Here is a 21,762-nt window from a genome sequence, read left to right on the forward strand (position 1 = left end):
CCTCCCACAGAAACACCTCCTGTGCACTGTAAACCCCAGCCACTGTTGATCAGCTCCTGGTCTTTCCAGTTTACGTCTGTCTTTGGTTGTAGCTGGTTAGTCTGTGTTGTATTGTTGTGTGCCAGTTGTTGCTGTTCGGCCAGTCAGAGTGGCCTGATTCCATTATTATAGTTAGTGGTCTATATTTTGATTATTCTTCTTCTTCTTCTTCTTCTTCTTCTTCTTCTTCTTATTATTATTATTATTATTATTATTATTATTATTATTATTATTGAGCCATTAAAACAATCTCAAGATGCTGAAACTAGAACCGTAGTAGTATTAGTCAATTTTAGAGTTAAGGCAATTTTACTGGAATTAACTCACCGTTTTGGGTTGGCTCCCAGAGGGGAGCTGTCCCACCCTGCCTAAAGTGAAACAGAGCGCAGCCATCGCCACAGTGTCTGCTCTTTTAACATTGCTACTGGTGCCCCAGCAGCGCTGCTGTTCAAAATAGGTTAAACAAGTGTATCCATGTGCCATTAGTGCAGACATCAGGGTCAGACCGGTTACAGGTCATACTGCAGCCGGTCAACCCTGGACATCTGTTGAATGGCGCTTTCTTGGAATCATCATCATCATTCATAATAATTTGCTCTCGTGTTTGAATTAATGTATTACAATAATAACACTTCATATCATCTTCATGCTCGTATCTGCACCATCCAGCCCGCCTCACCTCCCTCCCATACAGCTCAAGCCCACGGGCAAACCCACCACCCCGCAGCCAGCCAGCCAGTCGCGTTCAGCCAGAGAGAGAGAGAGAGAGAGAGAGAGAGAGAGAGAGAGAGAGAGAGAGAGAGAGAGAGAGAGAGAGAGAGAGAGAGAGAGAGAGAGAGAGAGAGAGAGAGAGAGAGAGAGAGAGAGAGAGAGAGAGAGAGAGAGAGAGAGATTCATTCATTAAGAAGCGATTAAACCTCGCCAACACTCAAACTAAGCCATTTTTGTTCGCGCTGGAAGGAAAAACCCACCCGAGTCAACTTCTCGGCAGACGGGCGGGGGGGTCAGTGAAGACCAACGCGGGCGAATCTACAATATCAATCAAAGCTCACAGCGGCCATCCGGACAGTCCCTATCCGTCCGTCCGTCTGTCTGTCTGTCTGTCGCTCGCCACAGAGACGCAAGGTAAGCAATTAAGTTTACTGTCTGATAGTGCATGTTTTATATATATATGTTTTAAGGGCAGGGATACAAGTTATTTGACCCTTTTTTCTTTTAATTTCTTTGTTGACTCATTCAGAAACAACATCGATTAAGCCCTTTATAAAGGGTGCTTTTCATCAGTCTGTCTGGGGCGGGGGGACAAAGACATATGAGAGGAAGAGTCTTGACGTGGGGGAGGGGAGCCGGGGTCTAATAAATAATTGACCATGTCTGAAGAATCGATAGCTTTAATCTGTGTGTATTTAAAGTGCAATCACAATACGATCAGTCGCGCCTGTGTGCTGATTATTGTTCCTCCCCTGGAATTGCCTTGTCTGCACCTCAGTCACTAGTCCGTGTTTATCATCAATTCATCAGTCATTTTTAAAAGTGCGACAAGGTGTGCTTTGCGCTGCGCTCAGCCGGTCCTCCGGCGGCTCCGTGGCTGCGGGCTGCTGTCCGGCTGTCCGGCTGTGATGAAGGGTGTGCTGTGATGAAGGGTGTGCTGTGATGAAGGGTGTGCTGTGATGAAGGGTGTGCCCTGCTCGGGGAATGGTGCTCAACAAACAACGTGCAACAGTTTCTACACAGACCGGCCAGTAAAGGCGACTGTTTTTCGTTTTTCGAATCAAGCAAATGCATTTATTATTATTCATAATAATAATAATAATAATAATAACAACAACAGCAATGATATTATTATGCACCGTTTAGCCTGCCACCTGTATATTGTGATTCTTATCAGACACTGTATACGTGCGCAGAAACGCCAAATAACCTGTTGGACTGAGAGACGCCGACATAGTGGTGTTTGAATTGGTCCAGGGGACGATCACGGGCTGGGGAGGGGGTTGTCGTTTCAACACTAAAAGATGGCCAAGATATAAACATGTTTATGACCGATGAAGGGCGTGAAAAACATAAGATGCAAATCTGCAGACAGCGCTTATACGTGTAACCGGGCGACGTTGTTTATATGATGATGATGATGATCTTATTTTTCTTATTAATGAAACAAGACTATCCCCAGTAGCGTAGTGTGTGTGTGGTAAATAACTAATATTTATACAGATAGTGACATCACACAGAACGCTTCAGAAGTCTGCTACAGCTGCTCCCACATGTACTCTTTCTTTTCTTTACAACTACTGCTGAATTCTCCCTGTCGCCAGTTACACTGCTGGACGTCTACTGTCCCCATTAACAGAATAATAAGGTGGGCTAATACTTGGTCCCCGATTGTTAACATCACTGCTCTGTGCGTTTCCCCACAGTGTACTTCACACATACATTTTTAGCCTGTAGCTGGAGCGCTGTCGTTCACACCGTATGTCCTATTAGTCCTGCATTTTCCCAACAAACTAACACTGTCCAATGGGAAACTAGGCATGTGTTGCATCAAACGTGATACAGTTTTTAATATCGGCAGTAATACAAGTTATTATGATGGATATTGGATGTAATTAAAGGCATTAGAGACACGAGATTTAAACATGTGCTGCGATTGTGCTGAACTACCCATCATAAACTGTTTAACGCACTATCTTTACAAACTGTATTGCAGCTATATAGGTCATAATGTCATAATGTCATAATGTTTCCCCACAACATTCTCGATTCTGAGACAGAAGTGCGATTCCACTCGCGAGTTGCTGGAAGCGTCTGTTTGAGTCCGTGTGTGTCTTCTGGAGAAATCCTGTCCCCCTGTCCACCCGCGTCAATTGTCCCTCCTGTGTCTCTTCCCTCGCCAGGTGCCTCTCTGCCCCGCGGTCGCCTGCAGGCATTTGATGCTTTTCAGGGCAGTCGCCTGATGGAGCCAGTTGCCATGGCAACGTCGGGGACCGCCGCGCGGTTGTCATGGTTACCCGTCGGTCTCGCATTCCAGGGATGCGATGCGTTCTGAGAGAAGCCCGGATGTGCAGGCCTTGCCCCAGTTTCAGGCGGCTGTCTTTGCTTATTTAGTGACTCTTTTATCATTGTGTGTGTTTGCGTGTGGGTGACAATCCAGTTCCTACCGTGTGAGCTGGAGAAGACAATATGTCCAGTGTTTATAAAGGAAATCCTTGCTAATTGTATACTTGTCTTTCATTAGCATTGACATCTGCTGTATTAGAAATTGTTTATGTTGACTAGAAAGACAGCCAGAGGAAGTGAGGAGAGTAAAACACAAACACCATCTTTTGGCCTTTGACTGCATGAATATTAGGCAATATTTACCATTTATTTATATATTTATTTAATTTATATATCTCTATGTATTCACATATATATATGTTTGTATGTATGCACACACGCATTCAACTGTCTTTAGTATGGTGTTCCTGTTTTGACTGCAGTAAAAATGTTAGAACCACGGGGAGAGATGCAGAAATGGAGGGATAAAGAAAGACAAGATGTCCATGCAACCATACAGAGCACAAGGGAGAGATAGGGTGAGTGAGAGAGAGTCAGATAGTGTGAGAAAAATGACAAGGGAGAGGGAGGGAGTGGCAGGAGGGAGAGAGGGAGACAGGTGTTTGACAGTACAGTGTGTATCAGATGTGTGTTTGTGTCCCTGTCTGCCGCTATCTGTGTGTGATTGTCTCTCTCTGTGCCCTTGTTGTTGTCTCTGCATATGTGTGTCTTTGTGGCCGTATGTTTCTTTACGTGTGTGCGTGTGTGTGTGTGTGTGTGTGTGTGTTGTTTTCTAAGCTGTTGGATTCTATTGAAATCCAACCAATAGACAGGGATTATCTTTATTCAGCATCAGATTATAGACACAAGATTATAGGGTGGGTGAAAAAACAAACAAAAGCTGATGACAGTTACAATAGCAGCGCTGGTCAGTAATCTGACAAAGCTCTGAAAGCCAGGACAGAAGAGTGTCCCTGACAAGACAGCTGTATTGTGTATTTTGCAGTTTTCCTAACATTACTGATAATATAGCATAGCTCCCCATTTCTACAAAATATTTTTACACAAAGAACCAAATGACAAACAAAATAACTCTTGGTTCTGTTTTTAAACAAAGGAGCAGTTGAGCTACTCCGTCTCTGAGAGGGAGATCCACAGTGTGTGGGACATGGCAGTTAAAAAAGATTAGCCATCGTTAATACAGCCACATGTAGCAGGGCAACATCTGCCGGAAACAGTGCTCTCCTGGGAGAAGACTACGGCATCAGTTCACACAGATAAGAAGGCACCAGGCCTTGAATGTGAACTAATGAGTTTATAGTGTATTCTTGAGCAGAGCACATAGAGTACACACCCACATATATAAAATAATGTTTATATGGGAGTTTGCCACAGTACATTTGCACTATAATTTGTCACCTGTTTCACATAGTTATTAGGAGCATTTACTTTGGTTTTCCTTGGTGTGTCATGGACAGTGATTTCGCTCTGCTTTACAACACTTTATTGTGGAATCTGTCTTCAAATTCTACAGTTCGCTAGTCAGACCTCAGCTAGAATACAGTGTGCAGTATGGGTCCCCACACTGTGGCCCTGGGAATACAGTGTGCAGTATGGGTCCCCACACTACACCACTGTGGCCCTGGAGAGATCTCAGAGCAGAGAGACGGAAGAAAGACCTGGTCTCAGGGGACACAAACAGGGAAACTGAATCTCTGTAGTCTTGAACTTTTCAACTTTCAACTGCTTTTCAACATACAGAAGGGATTTCCTCACACTCAACCATGAACAATGGACCAAGTTTTCTCGTGGAAATTAAGATTAGGGGTGTTTTGGAGTCGGGGGCACTTCATTCCATTTAAACTGCTTTACTTTTCTTCTATCTTCTATAATGGATTTTAGTCAGTGTTCCAGGGAAAACGCAAATCTGTCTTTTCTTTCTTTCTTAATATTGAATTGCATCATCATCTTTTTCTTGCGTTTATCAAGTCTGCTTGTAACCACATTCATTCAGCGTGTTTTGCTGAATTGAAGACGCAGTAAAGCGCACATTTCACGATGGTACATGAAACCACCTCCTCTTACTGTGTACGGATTGCAACGAATCTTGAAACGTGTCCAGTATTTTTCCTCCAGCTTTCTTAATCTTGTATGAAAAGAAATCTCTCGCAAAACACGTCAATACGGGCACGGATTCACGGAACGCCAACCTTCAGTCAAGCGCACACAGTCAATTCGGAACGGATTTATTTTGCTCTATTCCCCCGTTTGCTCAAGCTGGGAATTCATAATTAATTGTACATTCAATCGTGTTATACATCCCTACCCTCTCTGAGCTTGCATTAAATCTCAGTCGCCAACCTGGCGGGATTCCGTGAAAAAAAAAAAAAGAATGATATTGGTTTTGATGGGTAGGTTGTGCGAGGGAAGACGGTGTGGCGTTCCATAGATTTCTACATAGTTGCTTTCCAAATGCATCATATATATTCTATAGGCAATTTTAATGTTGTCATCGATTTATTTCATTTTTATTTGTGTAATGTTCTGTTGAATATGTAAAGCATTTTGCAGATGCCGTTAACTGGGTATGAGTTGTTTGCCACTTGACATCTCTTCCCAACCTCCCCCCTTTCTCTCTCTCCAGCCCCCCCTGTCTCTCTCTCTCTCCCCTGGGACGTGCAGGGGAAGTTTTAGGGTTCGCCACCCTTAAGAAGGCCCAAATCACGCTAACTGGTTTTCCTTGGTGGAGGCGAGGCCAGCCGGGCTCCCAGCAGCGATTGACAGTACCTTTCGTGAGCATCACCCTGGTTCACCACCGACTGATCCTCAGACCGTGACAGGATAGCAGTGCCACCGGCAGGATTGAGGCTCATCAGTAAACGTGTCCCTGGAGGCTAGAGATCGAACCGCAATAACGCTTGACTGGCCTTCAGATTTTAATTATTCTTCTAATTGCAGTCCTCAAGCAATGGAGCAGTAGTGACTGTAACAGCAGCATCAGAAGTAATAGTTGGAAAAGTCGCAGTGCTGTTTGTATGGGGGTTGTAGCAGTTATAACCACTGGCAACATCAGGGTGAACTGCATTGTTGTACAGTTACGTTTGCATATTCAGTCATGCAAATATGAGGTGAACATGACTTGATTTGCATGTTTATTGTGGTATAGTACTTCCATGACTAATTGCAGTGAATGAAAGCTATTATTTGTTCGGTTATAGAAGTGTGATTTATAGAAGTGCCTCCAGACCGAAGCCTATTAATCAATCAATCGCAGCTTGGCAATTTCCCGTTCAAAGTAATGACAGCTTTCCCAGCAGAGACAGTGTCGGGCAGAGGCTGAGGGACAGGGACAGAGCAGAAGCTAATTGTGCTCATGGGGGGGGGTGACATGAGCCAGTGCAGCGGGTAGGTGCCAGGCAGGACTGCCCACCTCACCTGCGACTGAGGGCACAGCTGCTGAACAGAGCTGGCATCCACACCCTGCCCAATACAGCCAGGAGTGCACAGAGAATCATCCCTCGAAACCATCATAATACAAATATTTAATGTATTTCAGTCATGCTAGGTTAAACACGCTTTTTTAATGCAATACTACAAACTTGAATGCCTTTTTCAAATGCCACTTCAAATGCTTTTGTTCTCCATCCAGACTCTTTCAGGGTTTTGGGGCAGTTTTCCAGGGAGACGGAGAAATAAATCGAATGTCTTCACCCCCCCTCTTATTAAACCATGCGTCCTTATTTGCGATTGATCTGTGAAAGGAGTGAAGAGGCCAGTGAACCCAGACTGTTCCAACTATTCTTGTCCTTTTTTTTGTTGGCTGCTTCAGTGAACCAAAGGCTTCCCAGTGTCCTTTGAAAACCCACACGGGGCAGTCAGAGGGATGACATCGCCTGGTTATTGTGTGGAGATACAAGTCAGGGCGGGGATTAGAAGACGGAGATGTTGTGCAGCTTCTGTAAAGAACTCACAACGGAGGTGATCTTTAACTGGCTTTTAACTCTCTGCGAATCTCCCCACATAACACAGCAGCAGGGTTAGCTCAGGAGGTCAGGAGGGAACACCCTAGGGAGGAAGTCGAGATATAAATCACATGGCAACTTCAGGGACCAATTTCCCCCCACTGCAAAAGACTGGGTGATATGGGAGGAATGGCAGAGGGGTAGGCTTTCTCATCCGTAGCACCTTAGTTTATAGCTCAGCTTATGGGATGCCGAGTGAGTTTATAGGACAGTGCTGAAGACATTTCACAGCCCTGCTCAGAGTCCCAACCTCCATCCCGTTGAGAGAACACCTCTGGGAGGACCTGGAGCAGCAAATCAAGACTTTAGTGAGAATGATACGTTGTTCCACTGGCAGTCTATGTAAAGGATTGCTACACAGCAGTCATGACAGCCAAAGGTGGGCCTGGACTGTTACAGCTAACTGCCATTTGCATCGTGTCCATTTCCCCAGTACATGGGATGGTATTGTTTACTGGAGCCTAGCAAGGAATCTTAACCCAGGACGTGAGAGACTGAAATGGCCAGGCACCCAGTGGGACAGCAATCGGTATTCCTGGGCTGGCATGAGTCTCCGTACATGAATAAAAGCTGTCAGTCCTGATGCTAAATGATTGCTGGCTCCACTATTGATAATAATAATAATAATAATAATAATAATAATAATAATAATAATAATAATAATAATAATAAATTCTCAGCAGACACCCTTATCCAGCTTAGTTTACACAAGAAGCATTACAAAAGTGCAGTAATCCAGTCTGTACAAGATACACTAAAAACATTACGAAAGTGCAGTCGTACAGTTGCTACAAAATACAATAAGCACACATCCTGGTACAATTAGTGCAGTGCAGATATAATCGTTACGTCCCAGGTGTGTGCTAAAGACGCAGTAACACAATAAAAGTATGGCATGAGAGGACCAGGGTCTGGACAAGTCGAGTAGCTGGTAAGGAAGTTGTTCGGCGTGTGTGTTTGCCGTACCAGGAGTATTCAGCATATTCCTGTCTCAGGTTAGTGTCTGCTTCAGGGGTCAGGGGTCACCAATCCCAGAGCTGGACGGACAGCCGGGCTTCTGGCATGCATCCAGCCCAGCCTTTGATAACATAACTGAAACACTTTTGGTCTTTGCGATGAATGCCTGCTCTGTGCGAACTCTGTTTGAACTGCCCCTCACAGAACCTTTACACTGTATTTGACTTTGTTTCATTTGTGATGTGTTCTGTACAAAGTGTCTATTTTGTGACCAGTGTCACCTTGTGAATGTTAGCCCTGACAGAGGCTCTCGAGGGCCTTCAAAGTCTCTCCATCTGCCTCGCAGGTTTCCGTTCGTGTCACTGATCGCACGGTTTCCCTTTATCCGTATCGGGAGCCCATTCACACTCTTAATTAAACTGGGGAAAGGCCACTAATGACCAAATCAAGTAAGGCTGCTCCTCTTTGACTTCATGTCTAGATTGGATTTCACACAATCCTATATCAACTGGCATTCTATTTCTCACTTTACCCCATGTAGCTTCCAGTGTCTCGTGCGCCTTCTTCGATCGCAAATGAAAGGTTTCTCTTACAATCAGGTCAAAGGATATGTTCCGGAAAACTCAACATTCAAGTAGTGAGAAGGGAAATAAAGCCAGAAAAGTTCGAGCCTTGTCTATCTGTGTCCCACCTGGTGTAACTGAGCAAACTCCCATCCCCCAGCCAGGTGGCCCTAGCCGATTGCCTGCTGGCCCTTAATCAGAAAAAGGGGCCAAACTCTGTCCTCACAGTCATGACCTCTTGTCCCTGTGTGTCTTACCTGTTCAAGTGAAGTAAATGTAGCATCCCCAGCCCCCTTGCAGACCACAGGGTCGTATTATTAAATTATTGACCGCCATTCTTCTTCCCGGTGAGATGCACCCCACTGCTGTAAAGTGTCTGATGCATCTGACAACGGATTACATCGGAGATCCCTGTGGGTCGGTCACGGCCTTCCTTTGATTTGGGAATGTCAGCTGAGAGTGCGACCTTTGTGTTGCAAATGCAAAAGTGCTACTGCCAAGCAAATCCTTTTCATATCGATCCTCTGTGTTTATTTCCATGTTTTTTGTTTGTTTGCTATGTTATGGTGTTGGATTCAAGCAGTGCCTCCTATTTCACAGTTTTAAATGCTTCCTGTACTTAATTTCCACTGGAGTCCTTGTCCGTGACCAGATCTGATCAGAACTAATTCTGGGCGGGATTGTACTAGTGCATCAGGTTACGGTGTAATTCAGACCCGAGTTCAGTGTGTGGTTTGAGTTCAGTCCTGAATCCGGGGGTGGGGTGGGGAGGTGTCGTGCAGTTTTGCTTCACAAGGTGGCGCCTTGTAACCAACTCCTTCTCTGGCCTGAAAACTAGTATCAGCTCGGCTCCTTAACTATAACCTAAGTGTTAAGTGCTGCGGCTTTTCCGTTTACAAGCGCCTCGACTCCAGTGGTGCTGAGGGCCGTTGTGCAGCGCACTCCGACTCAACACGGGAAGGGGAAGCTAATTGGAAACGTTAGATCGCTACAGCCACCCACCTGTGGGACTGATGCAGCAAGATCTTCCCCCAGATAATGGATTAATGAACGGTCTTGTTCAGAGCCGCAGTGTGATTACAGCAGAGCTCCGGGATTTTATGCTGGCTTACAGCGGAAATGATTAAAAAACGGGTAAGCCGGCTTTGCTTGGCTCATTACTCCGGGTGGCAGCCGGTCCTGCTCTCTCATCTTGTGTGTCTCTGGGCTCTTACCTGCCTGTTACCTCTGCCCCCCCCCCCCCCCCCACACACACACAATTGTGCAATGCTCAGCTATTGCACCAGTACAGGAGAGATGAGAGAGAGAGAGGAGAGAGAATCAGGTGGAGCAGAGACACCAAGACTGTCCTGAACTGAACTGCACTGTGTGGTATTGTACTGCACTATGTTGCACAGCACTCTATTGTACTACACTGCACTAAACAATTCTCTCTTTATCAGCACCGCTTTTGTGTCCTGAACCAGAAATGGAGAGGATATTATTCTTTCCAACTGAGCTTATTTGTGTAGACTTACTGAACCCTTTAATCAAATGATTTGCTTGGTTAGACCTTTCTGCGCTGTTTTCCTCTCTATAGTATTGGCTGGGTTTAGTCATCAGTGCTGATCCAGTACCGAGCCCTGGGTGTCAGAGCTGCCCTCCTTGGAGTTTCTTTATCTGGCAGGTTTTGCAGATCTAAAAAAAGTGACATTTTGCTGCTATCCTCCCGAGACAGGGGAAACACTGCACTGGCTGGGCATGGGGCCCTTCACACACACCAGCCATTACCACAGCGCACAATCCGAAAGTCTAGTCCCCATAGTTTTGATGATAAAGGCAGCACACACAGGTCAAAGACATCCCTGTCAATGATCAAAATCCGCTTTTCCCTGGGAATCATAAAGAAACTTCAAAGAGATATGGGCATCTTTTGTGTAGCGCTAAACACAGTTGTTCACACACACTCCTGTGCTTATGAAGGTCCCCGTCCTTCTCGGGTGGAATATTATTCTTGAACTATTTCATATTATTAGCATATACTCCCAAAATGCAGATTAATCTAAAAAGAGGAATACGAGAACATTAACTTCACTTTGGACCTAGGTACGTGTGATAACTGTTGACCCAAAAGGACTGTCCCGACGCTGCCGTGTGTGACCTGCGCCTCTGTGCTCCCAATTCCACTCGTAAACACACGGCACCCCCGCCCCCCTCCACGCCGCCACTAATGCCTCTCTCTCTCTCCTCTGCAGTTGCCATGGAAACAGTGCTGCTCTTCTTCTGCTCCTTGCTGGTCTACGTGGCTGGTAGCTATCACCCCCCCAGACTGAGTGTGGGATTGTGTGTGTGGGAGTGTCTCTGTGTCTGTAATGATGTTGTGTTCTCTGGATCTCTGGGTGACATGGCTGTGCACTGGAGACGTGTGTGTGTGCGTCTAAATGTGATGTGATGAAGCCAAACGAGTCAGACACGGGGAGGCCATCGGAGTGGAATCGAATAATCGTTTTGCTCTTTCACGGATCCGGGGAGCCCGTGGGCGCGGCCAGGCTCTCCCCACAGACTGCCCCGGCTGCTGTCAGATCAGAGCCGTCTCCCAGCAGCGCTGCGTCAGATGCCGGGCTGGAACTGAATGCCTGGCGCGTGTCATTTAAGGCAGTCGGTCTGATGTCATTGAGGGGGGTGGGCTGCAGTCTCTACTCGGCCTCCCACAGAGAGAGAACGCTGTGTGCAGCCAGGCTATATTTTATTCATTGGATGAAACCCATTTATAACCATACAGACTTGCTAGCTGACATATAAACTCGCAAAACCTCCTGTGTGTGAAATCTCGGGGGTGCCCCTATGTCCGGCCCTGCGGGGTGCGTGTAAGGCCAACGCTGCGTCCCCCTCCCACTCCTTCCTTCGCCCTCTCCCTCTCCCTCTCCTGCTCCTGCTCTTTGTCCCTGTTGCTCTGCCTCTGTCTTTTATCCTCTCTCTCCCTCTTGCTCTCCCTCGCTCTCCCTTTTGCCTGCCCTCTCTCTCTCTCTCTCCCTCTCACTCTCTCCTTTTTGCTCTCACTCCCTCTCTCTTTTTCCCTCTCACCCTCTCCTTGTTATCCCTCCCCTTTTTCCACTCACTCTTTTTCTCCCCCTCCCTCTCCCACTCTCTCTCCCTCCCTCTTTCACCGTGCAGATCCCAAGGGCAAAGAGCGCCCCTCCTCCCCGACTAACCCGGGTTAATAAACTGCTTTTATTGCGGCCACCTCTCCGGGAGGCTGCATTTCCCTCACCTGGGATCCATCTAGTTAGGATTCAACACACGTTGGTGGCAGACCCTTATCAGGGACAGTGTGACGGAGAAGCAGCCAGGCTGACCCTAAACAACCACAGTTTAGAGAAGCATGTCGCAAACACAAATCACCTTGAAGAAAGACGCTGTGTTTGTGTGAGTGAGTGAGTGGGTGGGTACTCATGTTTGTATGTGTGTGTGTGTGTGTGTTACTGTGGGACTTTGCCACCCCTCTGATATGGCCCAGAGTTAACAGGAGTGAGATCTGGCCATCACCAACAGTTATATTGATCCAAGGTGAAATTCCCTGACACTGAGTGGGCGTCTCCAACTCCTGCAGGGCCACAGTGTCTCCCAGGTACCCAGTTTGTTCTGATGAGCTGGAGGAATGTAGTGCTTCTCTCCTGGATGCTAATGATGTCACAGGTAGTGGCATCTTGAATCATCAGAGTAATCGTTTTGAGCCAGCCACTGTAAAAGAAAGACCTGGAAACAGTGATTGTAATTTGGATCTATGGCGTGACGAGATAAGTGGAGTGACCAAGAGACCCAGAGTTTGAGATGCCTGGTACAGAGTGATGTCAGAATAGTTATACAAGGCAATCGGTACAGTATATATACAGTAGTCATATGGGAGAATCTGTACATATGTAGACATTTCACAGGGGGAATCAGCATATATACATAGAATACTTATACAGGGATATCTGTAAACTATGAGATTAGTTATACAGGGGTGTCTGCCACAGTGCCCCCTGCTGGAGCTGATGGGTGGGGTGGGGTGTGTCAGTGAGATTAATATTGACAATCTCTCTCTCTCCTTTCAGCTGTAGCGGACCCCAGTGGACAGGGTAAGACCCCTCTATACAAACCTCCCTTCATGTGATTTTATTGCACTTCTGTGTGGTTGTACATAAACAGCACTGGGATTTGGCCATGTGTTCTTTATATATCCTCTCTTGGGGGTGGGGGTGCTTCATTGCTTTGCTTCACTGTGGCTCTGATCTGCGGTTGTCTACATTTTTGATCTCAGTCCTGACTTGCAGAAGATTTTATTTCTGAAGTGAAGTCCAGCAGTCAGATAAATAATGACAAACCACAGAGCAATACGCTTCACACACAGGTGGAATACAGATCTTTTCTTGTAGTTTTATTATTATTATTAGTGCCTCACTCTTGTACTCTACCACTGAGTTGATGTCTGACTTTAATAAAGTTCCCAGAAGCTCAGGTCTTAAGCCAAAGACTAGCCATTAATCCAGCGTAGAAGAAAGAAGGCAGTTTGGCAGACAAACCATGAGCTGCTTTTGTCAGTCAGTCAGCACTTGACTATCACAGGCTGTTTGTCAGCTTGTGGCAGAGACAGAGCGAGCGAGCGATAGATACAGCACACACACAGACGGACAGAGAGATAGAGGGAGAGAGATGGCAGATAGCTAGCTCCACAGATGTATGTTTCTTGTCTTCTGATGCGATCCCCGTTACACTGTGTCTTCTTCTCCTCTGTCTAGATGACAAAGAGAAGGAAGTGAACCCTTTTGACTACGGTAAGCCTCCGCTCGTACATGCTGGTGTGAATCCTGGCTCATCATCTCCTCCGGGTGTCTGTCTGCGCTGCTTCCTCCTCCTTCGTTCACATCAAAGGACTCCTCTTGTACACGTGTATTTTAATCCTAATCCCTCCACCCCTCTCTCTCTCTCTCTTTCTTTCTGTGCAGATTATGAGAGCCTGCGAATCGGAGGGCTGGTGTTTGCAGTGGTGCTCTTCACTCTCGGCATCCTCCTCATCCTCAGTGAGTCCCCCCGTGTGCATTTTGCAATTATCATAAATAATAATAACAATAAAAGGATCAGTTTATAATCGGGGAGTGATGAGACTGTTCCATTTATTCGTGTTCTTTTCCTCTCTAATCTTTCAGGCAGACGATGCCGCTGCAGCTTCAACCAGAAGCCCAGGTGAGGCCCTTGTCAATAATTAACAGAGTTAATTAGTAAATGAATTCCTGCCCTCCCTCACGTGAGGTTTCGCTTTCACCGGGACTCTCACTGCAGCGTTCCCGTGAGATTTCCACTCCTTGATCCTCCTCTCCGTGCTCTCCTGTGGTTTGGCCGCGCTCTCCCTGCGAGTTACTGCGCTGGGCCGTGATAAGAAAGTATCTGTAAGGGCTCTGTGAGGATTTTAATTGGATAAGTCCCAATCAGTAGCAATACAGATCGCTCTGCACACTAATGTTACTATTATTTGATGTATGTTTTGTATTCTCTTCAACTGTTACATTTGTATCGGATGAAGGTTTTCAAAAATGAAAAGTAGCTTTGAAAGTAGCAGCTTTTCAAAACTAGCTTCAGCTTCAGCTAGCTACTTTTTATCCACAGTAGCTTATAGTATAGCTAGCTATATTTTTCAGCGGTAACTTGTAGCTTCAGCTGGCTACTTTTTTACAGATCTCCCCCAACACTGAACACACTGCAGTCCCACACAGTGCAGTACTGGTGCAGTACAGCACACTTCAGTACAATTACAGTGCAGTAACTTACAGCCTGACTTTTAAATAAAGTTCACAGATGTGAGTGATTGGAAGAGGTACAGGCGCGTTGGCTAAACTGTTGTAGCAATGATCGGGGAGGTGTCCCGCAGTATACATTGATTTTCAAGACCCCACTATTTGCTCTTTACAGCTTAGTGGGACTGAAGGGAGGGGAGGGGCCCCTTTGTGGCCAGAGCTTAGTGTCCACTCTGACCCCTGCTTGTTCCCACAGGGCCCCAGGAGACGAGGAGGCACAGGCAGAAAATCTCATCACCTCCAACGGTAAGAGGACAGGCATGACACCGCTGTCTATATCAAACGGGACACGACAAATGAGCGCAGCCCAGGTCACCCCATCATGCTGAATACTCCGTTCCCTTATCCCAGAGCCTCGACCAGCTGTGGGTCCCAGTGGGTCAGTCTGCAGCTGATCCCCCCACCACTCTCTGTGCAAACAAGCGATGGCCAGTGGCCATTTCACAGTGCTGGCATTTCTCTGTCCTGACTGACTATAAGTTAATATGTCACGTGAAGGGGTGTCTCTGTTTGTATGAGAGATGTGCAGTGTTGGGGGGGCTGTAACTGACCTGTGCTGTGTTTTCATGCTGTTCACGAAACTACTTTTTAAAAACAAACGTACATCCTGTGAAACTGGCAACACTAGCATTGAAGTGTCTTGAAATGTTGTTGGTATGTGAAGGGTTGAAACCATTGCTCTGGTTTGGTGTGGGATGGTATGGCTCGGCATGTTCAGTTTTTAAATGCTGATGATTCTCCGCACGGGATGACTTTGATACACAAGATAAGGGGACTGCTTGGTAATGCTGTTCTGTGATTGGCTGGTTTCTCACGTGGAATTTATAATTCTGAGACGGGAATGCAATCATGTCTCTCCATGTAGTTTGATTTGAGACGCGGTTCACAGAGTTAAGTGACACCGGGATCGGGATTCTCCTGGCAAATACCGTTTGAAGCGCGGCAACCTTCTGTTTCATTAGCCCCCCCCTGTGATGCGCAGACAGGACTGGCAGACTACAGACGCATGCTGAGATTGTGAGAAGCACCAGTGACACACAGAGGCACACAGGGGCCCAGGGACACATGGGGACACACAGGGACACACGGGCACAGGGACACATGGGGGCACGTAGGCATACGAAGAGACGCAGGGACACACAGGGGGGCACGGGGGCACGTAGGGACACACGGGCATGCAGGCATACGGGCACAGGGAATCACAGGGTCACATAGGGACACGCAGAGACACATGGGCATGCAGGGACACCCTTGTACACAGGGGCACAAGAACATGCAGGGGCATACAGGGGCACATGGACATGCAGGGACACACAGAGGCATGCAGGGGCACACAGGGACACACTGGCACACAGGGACATGCAGGGCTTTAAGTTTTACTGTATATATGCGCACAGCTCTGTCTCACTGATGATATTTGAACATTAAGGTGAAGGTGTGATTTGGTGAATGATGCCCTGCGACTGGTGGATTTTGTAAACAGGATTGCTAATTAACAGTTCAATGTTTTATTAACATCTTACTCTGTCTTTCACTTTCCTTTCTCTCTCTTTCTCTCCACTTTATATTTGCTCTCCCCCACCACAGTGAAAGAAGCACCGAAAACTGAAAACTAAAGCAGTTCACCCAGGTAAACCAATCCCATTTGCTAGCACTTAAGCCCATTACCCATTATCCAGCGCATTTCTCACTTAATGCAATCGGAGTCATGGTAGTGGGGGGCAGTGGAGTGTCTGGGGTTCAGGGGAACACGACCCGATTTGTTCTCGGCTCTCCAGGGAGATTGGACATCCAGTACCATTGGCTGGCTGGAGTCCAGCCGGGCTCCTCCCCAAACCCTGCACACTCACCCCCGTGGCAGTGTGCAGATCTGTCATCGCGCTCTAACTCTTCCTCTGTCCTCCTCTCCCTCCAGCCTGAAGCCCAACACAGAGCCACCACGGACCCACGACATGACTGATGATGCGATGCTGACTGAAGCTTCCCGAGAGAAAGAGAGGGAGAAGGAGGGGGAGAGAGAGAGGGAAGAGGAGTGTGTCAGAGCCGGGGGGAGGGGGGGCGGCTGCAGCCTCGGCTCTGTCCTGTAAATAGAGCCGCACCGTCCTGTCTCGTGAGCAGTGCCCCTGTCCGTCCGTCAGTAGGTCTTAGCCAGTGCCGTTAGTGATACCGTATCTGTTATTGTGTTTGGGGCTTAGCTTCCTTTATTTCCTTGTTCTGTTGTTTGTTTTTGTTGTTTGTTTGTTTGTTTATCTCGGGAGGATGGGCAGCCCTAGTTCAGGACTCTGATTGGACAGTCAGTCAAACCCTTTATAACAAGAGGAAGCGACCTCGTCCACATGGTCCTTTTCTCCATTCAGCGGCCAGTGAAAAAAATAAAAACACCACATGCGTCCCAGAGCAAAACTTTTCAGCAAAACTGTAGTTTTATCTTTGAGGGATTTACTAGAAATCGAACTGTTTTTAAGTGACACTGCGGTAAATGGCTGTGGATTTTTTTTGGTGATCTGTGGCCAGCCTAGTTTTAGTGTCTCTCCATCAGTACCTACAGGTCATACGGTTTACTGAAAAGTTTGCAGCTGTTCAGTGCAGTTTTACTACAGTTCTTGACGAACTCTCCTGCTCATTTCAATTAGTTTTGGACCTAAACTGAAAAAGTACACTTTTGATATTTTGGGGGATTCAGAAATCTATACTATTGTCTCCTCTCCCCAATTCCCTCTCAGACTGAGACCATGTCCGTCTACACACTGAGTTTCCCCAGTGCATATCGTAACAGGGCTGCGCCAATCTCCCGCAATACTTTCTGTTGAAAAGTAGCTTTTTTTAAAAAGAAAAACTCGTATTCTTAATATGGTTATAATTGTTATTGTTGTCATAATGCTTTATGTATAATATATATATATACAAATATATATTTCAGTGCGTGTGTGTGCGTGTGTGTGTGCATGTAGGCAGAGCTCTGCCGTGCTGAAATGAGCCGCTGTAACTAAAGACGTACAACTGTGACACAACACCAAGCACAAAACGGAGCATACACCGACACCTCCCTGTCTGGTATCTTGGCCCTGTGCCTCATGCAAGGCCAGATGTAGATGCCCATGCAGAAGGCTGATCTTGATACCCTGGGGGTGGGTGAACTTTGGGAAAATTGGGCAATTAATCAGTTTTCTGGGTGGAGATGGCTCAGGTCAATATGGCCGGCTCTGTGTACATGACTATATATATATATATATATATATATATATATAAACACAGTAATCCCTCGAGAGAACGCGAGAGTTGCGAGGACTTTTCGTAGGTGAGAATCGCGCAACTCTGGGAATATTCTCAAACAGCAATAGAAATGTGTGGATATGCCATTTCTTTAGTCAGTATATTTTTTATACAGTTACAACATCATATTCAGTGACTATTTATTCAATTAACATGGATATAAAGTACTACACAATAAAAAGACACTTTAAATGTTCAATCGAGATCAAGGACAATCTGAATGAAGAACTATCGCTGCTGCCGGGGCACCTGAGACTCGTTATCAGGGCTCTTAATGTGAATTCAAGCAGAAGCCAGAGTCCAAGATGTTGCCTCACAAGGGGTAGAGAGAGACTGGGCTTGACGGCTGTGGGATGCTCTCAAATGATTTAAAGTGTTCGGAGTCGTACATATCTGACAAGACAAACATATGATTTTAATTTTGAATTAATTTAAAATGGATTTCATTTAAATTCTTGGTCATGCACTTTGTGTTTGGGTCTTGAACATGTGTCTAACTTGTTCTTTATTTCTATGTTGTTTAATTATGTTAGGCATACATTGTTGGAGTCAAAATATTATATTATAACTTATTTAACCATGTCAATTGTTCCAATTTATTTATGCACTTTAAATGAGAAGGAGGTTGTCCCAGTGAGCATATTTCTGGTTTAATCTGAGACTTATTACAAGGCTTTAGTAAAATAATCTGCTGCCAACTCCCTGTGCTCTGGAAAGGACTAATGTAAACTCTGAGAACATATGAAACTGATTCTCCTGCGTGGATGTCCATTTATAAACTGCGTTATCAAAAATCACATGACTCAAAGTCACGTTCCTGGAGGGATTACTGTATGTGTATAATTACATATATATATATTTATATTTAATATATGTACAGATGAGAGAGGTATATTAGAGAGAAGTGAGTTCTGGAACTTTCAGAGAGATGACAGAACCCACCACTGATGTCATAGGTCATAGGCAATAGGTCAGAGGGCAGAGGTCATGCATTGCTGCCTCCTAGAATGACCGTATTTCTCAGACCTGTGTTTTGATCCCTTTTATTGTCCTGTGGAAGGATGTACTGTACTATACTGTGCACTGCCCTGTTACTGTGCTGTACATCTTATGGGACAATATGCCTTCGCTGACTTTTTTCCTTTTTATCTCTGACATAGAAGAAAACATTATGCCTAGACTAGTCTCTCTCTGATGACCCCTGCCACATGAGAATGAGCAGCCTCGCCTAGGTAATACAACCTCAGCACATTGCCAAACACGAAATGGAGCAGACACAAGCCCACCCCAATCTGTTAGCCCTTCCCCCCGCAGCTCAAATCCACGGCTTCAGGGAGAGGTGTTGGGGTTGCTCATTTTGATATGTCAGAGCTCTGCGGTGCTCAATGAATCCGTCTGAGAACGAGTCTCCACAGCCAAGCGCTTCTCTCACCTCAGAGCCACCCCAAACCCACCGCACCGTCCTCTCTCTCGTCCCCGCGATCGGCGGGCTTGTTGTTTCGACGTCACCGTGCTGTCGCTTGCTGTATTCCATGTGCGCAGAAGCGTGCATTGTGCGTGTGCGTGTCTTGTGCGTGCGAGGGGCGTGCCTGAGTGTGAGGGATCACAGTTCACTAAGTATCACACGAGATTTAAATAATCTAAAAAGCAAAAAAAAAGCAAAGTAAAAGCTGTTAGGTATAGATCATGTAATTAAGTCAGATATCACTTTGAATTCTTCAAAGTATTAACAAGAATAATGATCATAAGATTAATAACAATGTCAGATGTGCTGCTGTATTGAACGAATTGTCTCTGTTTGTGTGCTTTTCACAGACAATAAAAAACAACGGATGTACACATTCACTGTGCTCAGGGTCTTCATTGGGGGGGCAGGAGAGGCCTACAGCCGCCATTACAATGATCGGGAGTGGCGCTGTGGGGACTATAGGGCCCAGACTGGAGCGGCGCTGTGGGGACTATAGCGCCCAGACTGGAGCGGCGCTGTGGGGACTATAGGGCCCAGACTGGAGCGGCGCTGTGGGGACTATAGGGCCCAGACTGGAGCGGCGCTGTGGGGACTATAGGGCCCAGACTGGAGCGGCGCTGTGGGGACTATAGGGCCCAGACTGGAGCGGCGCTGTGTGTAGTATGGCGCACAATCTGCACTCCCAGTAAAAGCAGAAAAAAATATATATATTTTGTAAAACATTTTACATTTTTTATTTTATTCTGTGTGCTTTTACATACACATTACACCGCTAAAGCTTTTTAAAGTATAGATATACACCGATCAGCCATAACATTATGACCACTGACAGGTGAAGTGAATAACACTGATAATCTCGTTATCATGGCACCTGTCAGTGGGTGGGATATATTAGGCAGCAAAGTGAACATTTTGTCCTCAGAGTTGATGTGGTAGAAGCAGGAAAAATGGGCAAGCGTAAGGATCTGAGTTACTTTGACAAGGGCCAAATTGTGATGGCTAGACAACTGGGTCAGAGCATCTCCAAAACTGCAGCTCTTGTGGGGTGTTCCCGGTCTGCGGTGGTCAGTACCTATCAAAAGTGGTCCAAGGAAGGAAAAGCGGCAGGGTCATGGACGGCTGGCCCGTGTGGTCGGATCCAACAGACAAGCTACTGTAGCTCAAATTGCTGATAAAGTGAATGCTGGTTCTGATAGAAAGGTGTCAGATCACACAGTGCATCGCAGTTTGTTGCGTATGGGGCTGCGTAGCCGCAGACCAGTCAGGGTGCCCATGCTGACCCCTGTCCACTGCCGAAAGCCTACAATGGGCACGTTAGCATCAGAACTGGATCACGGAGCAATGGAAGAAAGTGGCCTGGTCTCATGAATCACATTTTCTTTTACATCACGGGTATGGTCGTGTGGGTATGCGTTGTTTACCTGGATAACACATGGCACCAGGATGCACTATGGGAAGAAGGCAAGCCGGCGGAGGCAGTGTGATGCTTTGGGCAATGTTCTGCTGGGAAACCTTGGGTCCTGCCATTCATGTGGATGTTACTTTGACACATACCACCTACCTAAGCATTGTTGCAGACCATGTACACCCTTTCATGGACACGGTATTCCCTGATGGCATTGGCCTCTTTCAGCAGGATAATGCGCCCTACCACAAAGCAAAAATTGTTCAGGAATGGTTTGAGGAACACAACATCAAGTTGAAGGTGTTGACTTGGCCTCCAAATTCCCCAGATCTCAATCCAATTGAGCATCTATGGGATGTGCTGGACAAACAAGTCCAATCCATGGAGGCCCCACCTCGCAACTTACAGGACTTAAAGGATCTGCTGCTAACGTCTTGGTGCCAGATACCACAGCACACCTTCAGAGGTCTAGTGGAGTCCATGCCTCGACGGGTCAGGGCTGTTTTGGCGGCAAAAGGGGGACCTACACAATATTAGGCAAGAGGTCATAATGTTATGCCTGATCAGTGTACACTCACCTAAAGGATTATTAGGAACACCTGTTCAATTTCTCATTAATGCAATTATCTAACCAACCAATCACATGGCAGTTGCTTCAATGCATTTAGGGGTGTGGTCCTGGTCAAGACAATCTCCTGAACTCCAAACTGAATGTCTGAATGGGAAAGAAAGGTGATTTAAGCAATTTTGAGCGTGGCATGGTTGTTGGTGCCAGACGGGCCGGTCTGAGTATTTCACAATCTGCTCAGTTACTGGGATTTTCACGCACAACCATTTCTAGGGTTTACAAAGAATGGTGTGAAAAGGGAAAAACATCCAGTATGCGGCAGTCCTGTGGGCGAAAATGCCTTGTTGATGCTAGAGGTCAGAGGAGAATGGGCCGACTGATTCAAGCTGATAGAAGAGCAACTTTGACTGAAATAACCACTCGTTACAACCGAGGTATGCAGCAAAGCATTTGTGAAGCCACAACACGTACAACCTTGAGGCGGATGGGCTACAACAGCAGAAGACCCCACCGGGTACCACTCATCTCCACTACAAATAGGAAAAAGAGGCTACAATTTGCACAAGCTCACCAAAATTGGACAGTTGAAGACTGGAAAAATGTTGCCTGGTCTGAGGA

At 46.3% G+C, this 21,762-nt stretch overlaps 1 protein-coding gene across 2 annotated transcripts; it reads left to right on the top strand.

The window, feature by feature from the left end:
- The first annotated feature begins 895 nt into the window (after window positions 1-895).
- fxyd6 (FXYD domain containing ion transport regulator 6) lies at window positions 896-19,544 on the top strand. 2 transcript variants are annotated; one of them, XM_066711453.1, is made up of 10 exons: window positions 896-1,031; window positions 1,071-1,164; window positions 10,852-10,905; window positions 12,694-12,717; window positions 13,378-13,413; window positions 13,585-13,659; window positions 13,786-13,822; window positions 14,627-14,676; window positions 16,018-16,060; window positions 16,346-19,544. In XM_066711453.1, exons 3-9 carry the CDS (start codon window positions 10,857-10,859, stop codon window positions 16,044-16,046), a joined length of 300 nt encoding a protein of 99 aa, XP_066567550.1. In that variant the 5' UTR covers window positions 896-1,031; window positions 1,071-1,164; window positions 10,852-10,856; the 3' UTR covers window positions 16,047-16,060; window positions 16,346-19,544. The 2 variants fall into 2 exon arrangements, with proteins under 2 accessions (XP_066567550.1, XP_066567542.1); XM_066711445.1 differs by having other exon boundaries at window positions 896-1,164.
- Window positions 19,545-21,762: the final 2,218 nt, after the last annotated feature.

The sequence above is a fragment of the Amia ocellicauda genome, chromosome 1 (assembly GCF_036373705.1).
Source record: "Amia ocellicauda isolate fAmiCal2 chromosome 1, fAmiCal2.hap1, whole genome shotgun sequence".
NCBI lineage: Eukaryota > Metazoa > Chordata > Actinopteri > Amiiformes > Amiidae > Amia > Amia ocellicauda.

Coding starts and splice junctions, on each gene's coding strand:
- fxyd6 (XM_066711445.1), top strand. CDS start 10,857: ATGGAAACAGTGCTGCTCTTCTTCTGCTCCTTGCTGGTCTACGTGGCT. Junction 12,718..13,377: donor AGCGGACCCCAGTGGACAGG/GTAAGACCCCTC, acceptor TCCTCTGTCTAG/ATGACAAAGAGAAGGAAGTG. Junction 13,660..13,785: donor CGGCATCCTCCTCATCCTCA/GTGAGTCCCCCC, acceptor CTAATCTTTCAG/GCAGACGATGCCGCTGCAGC.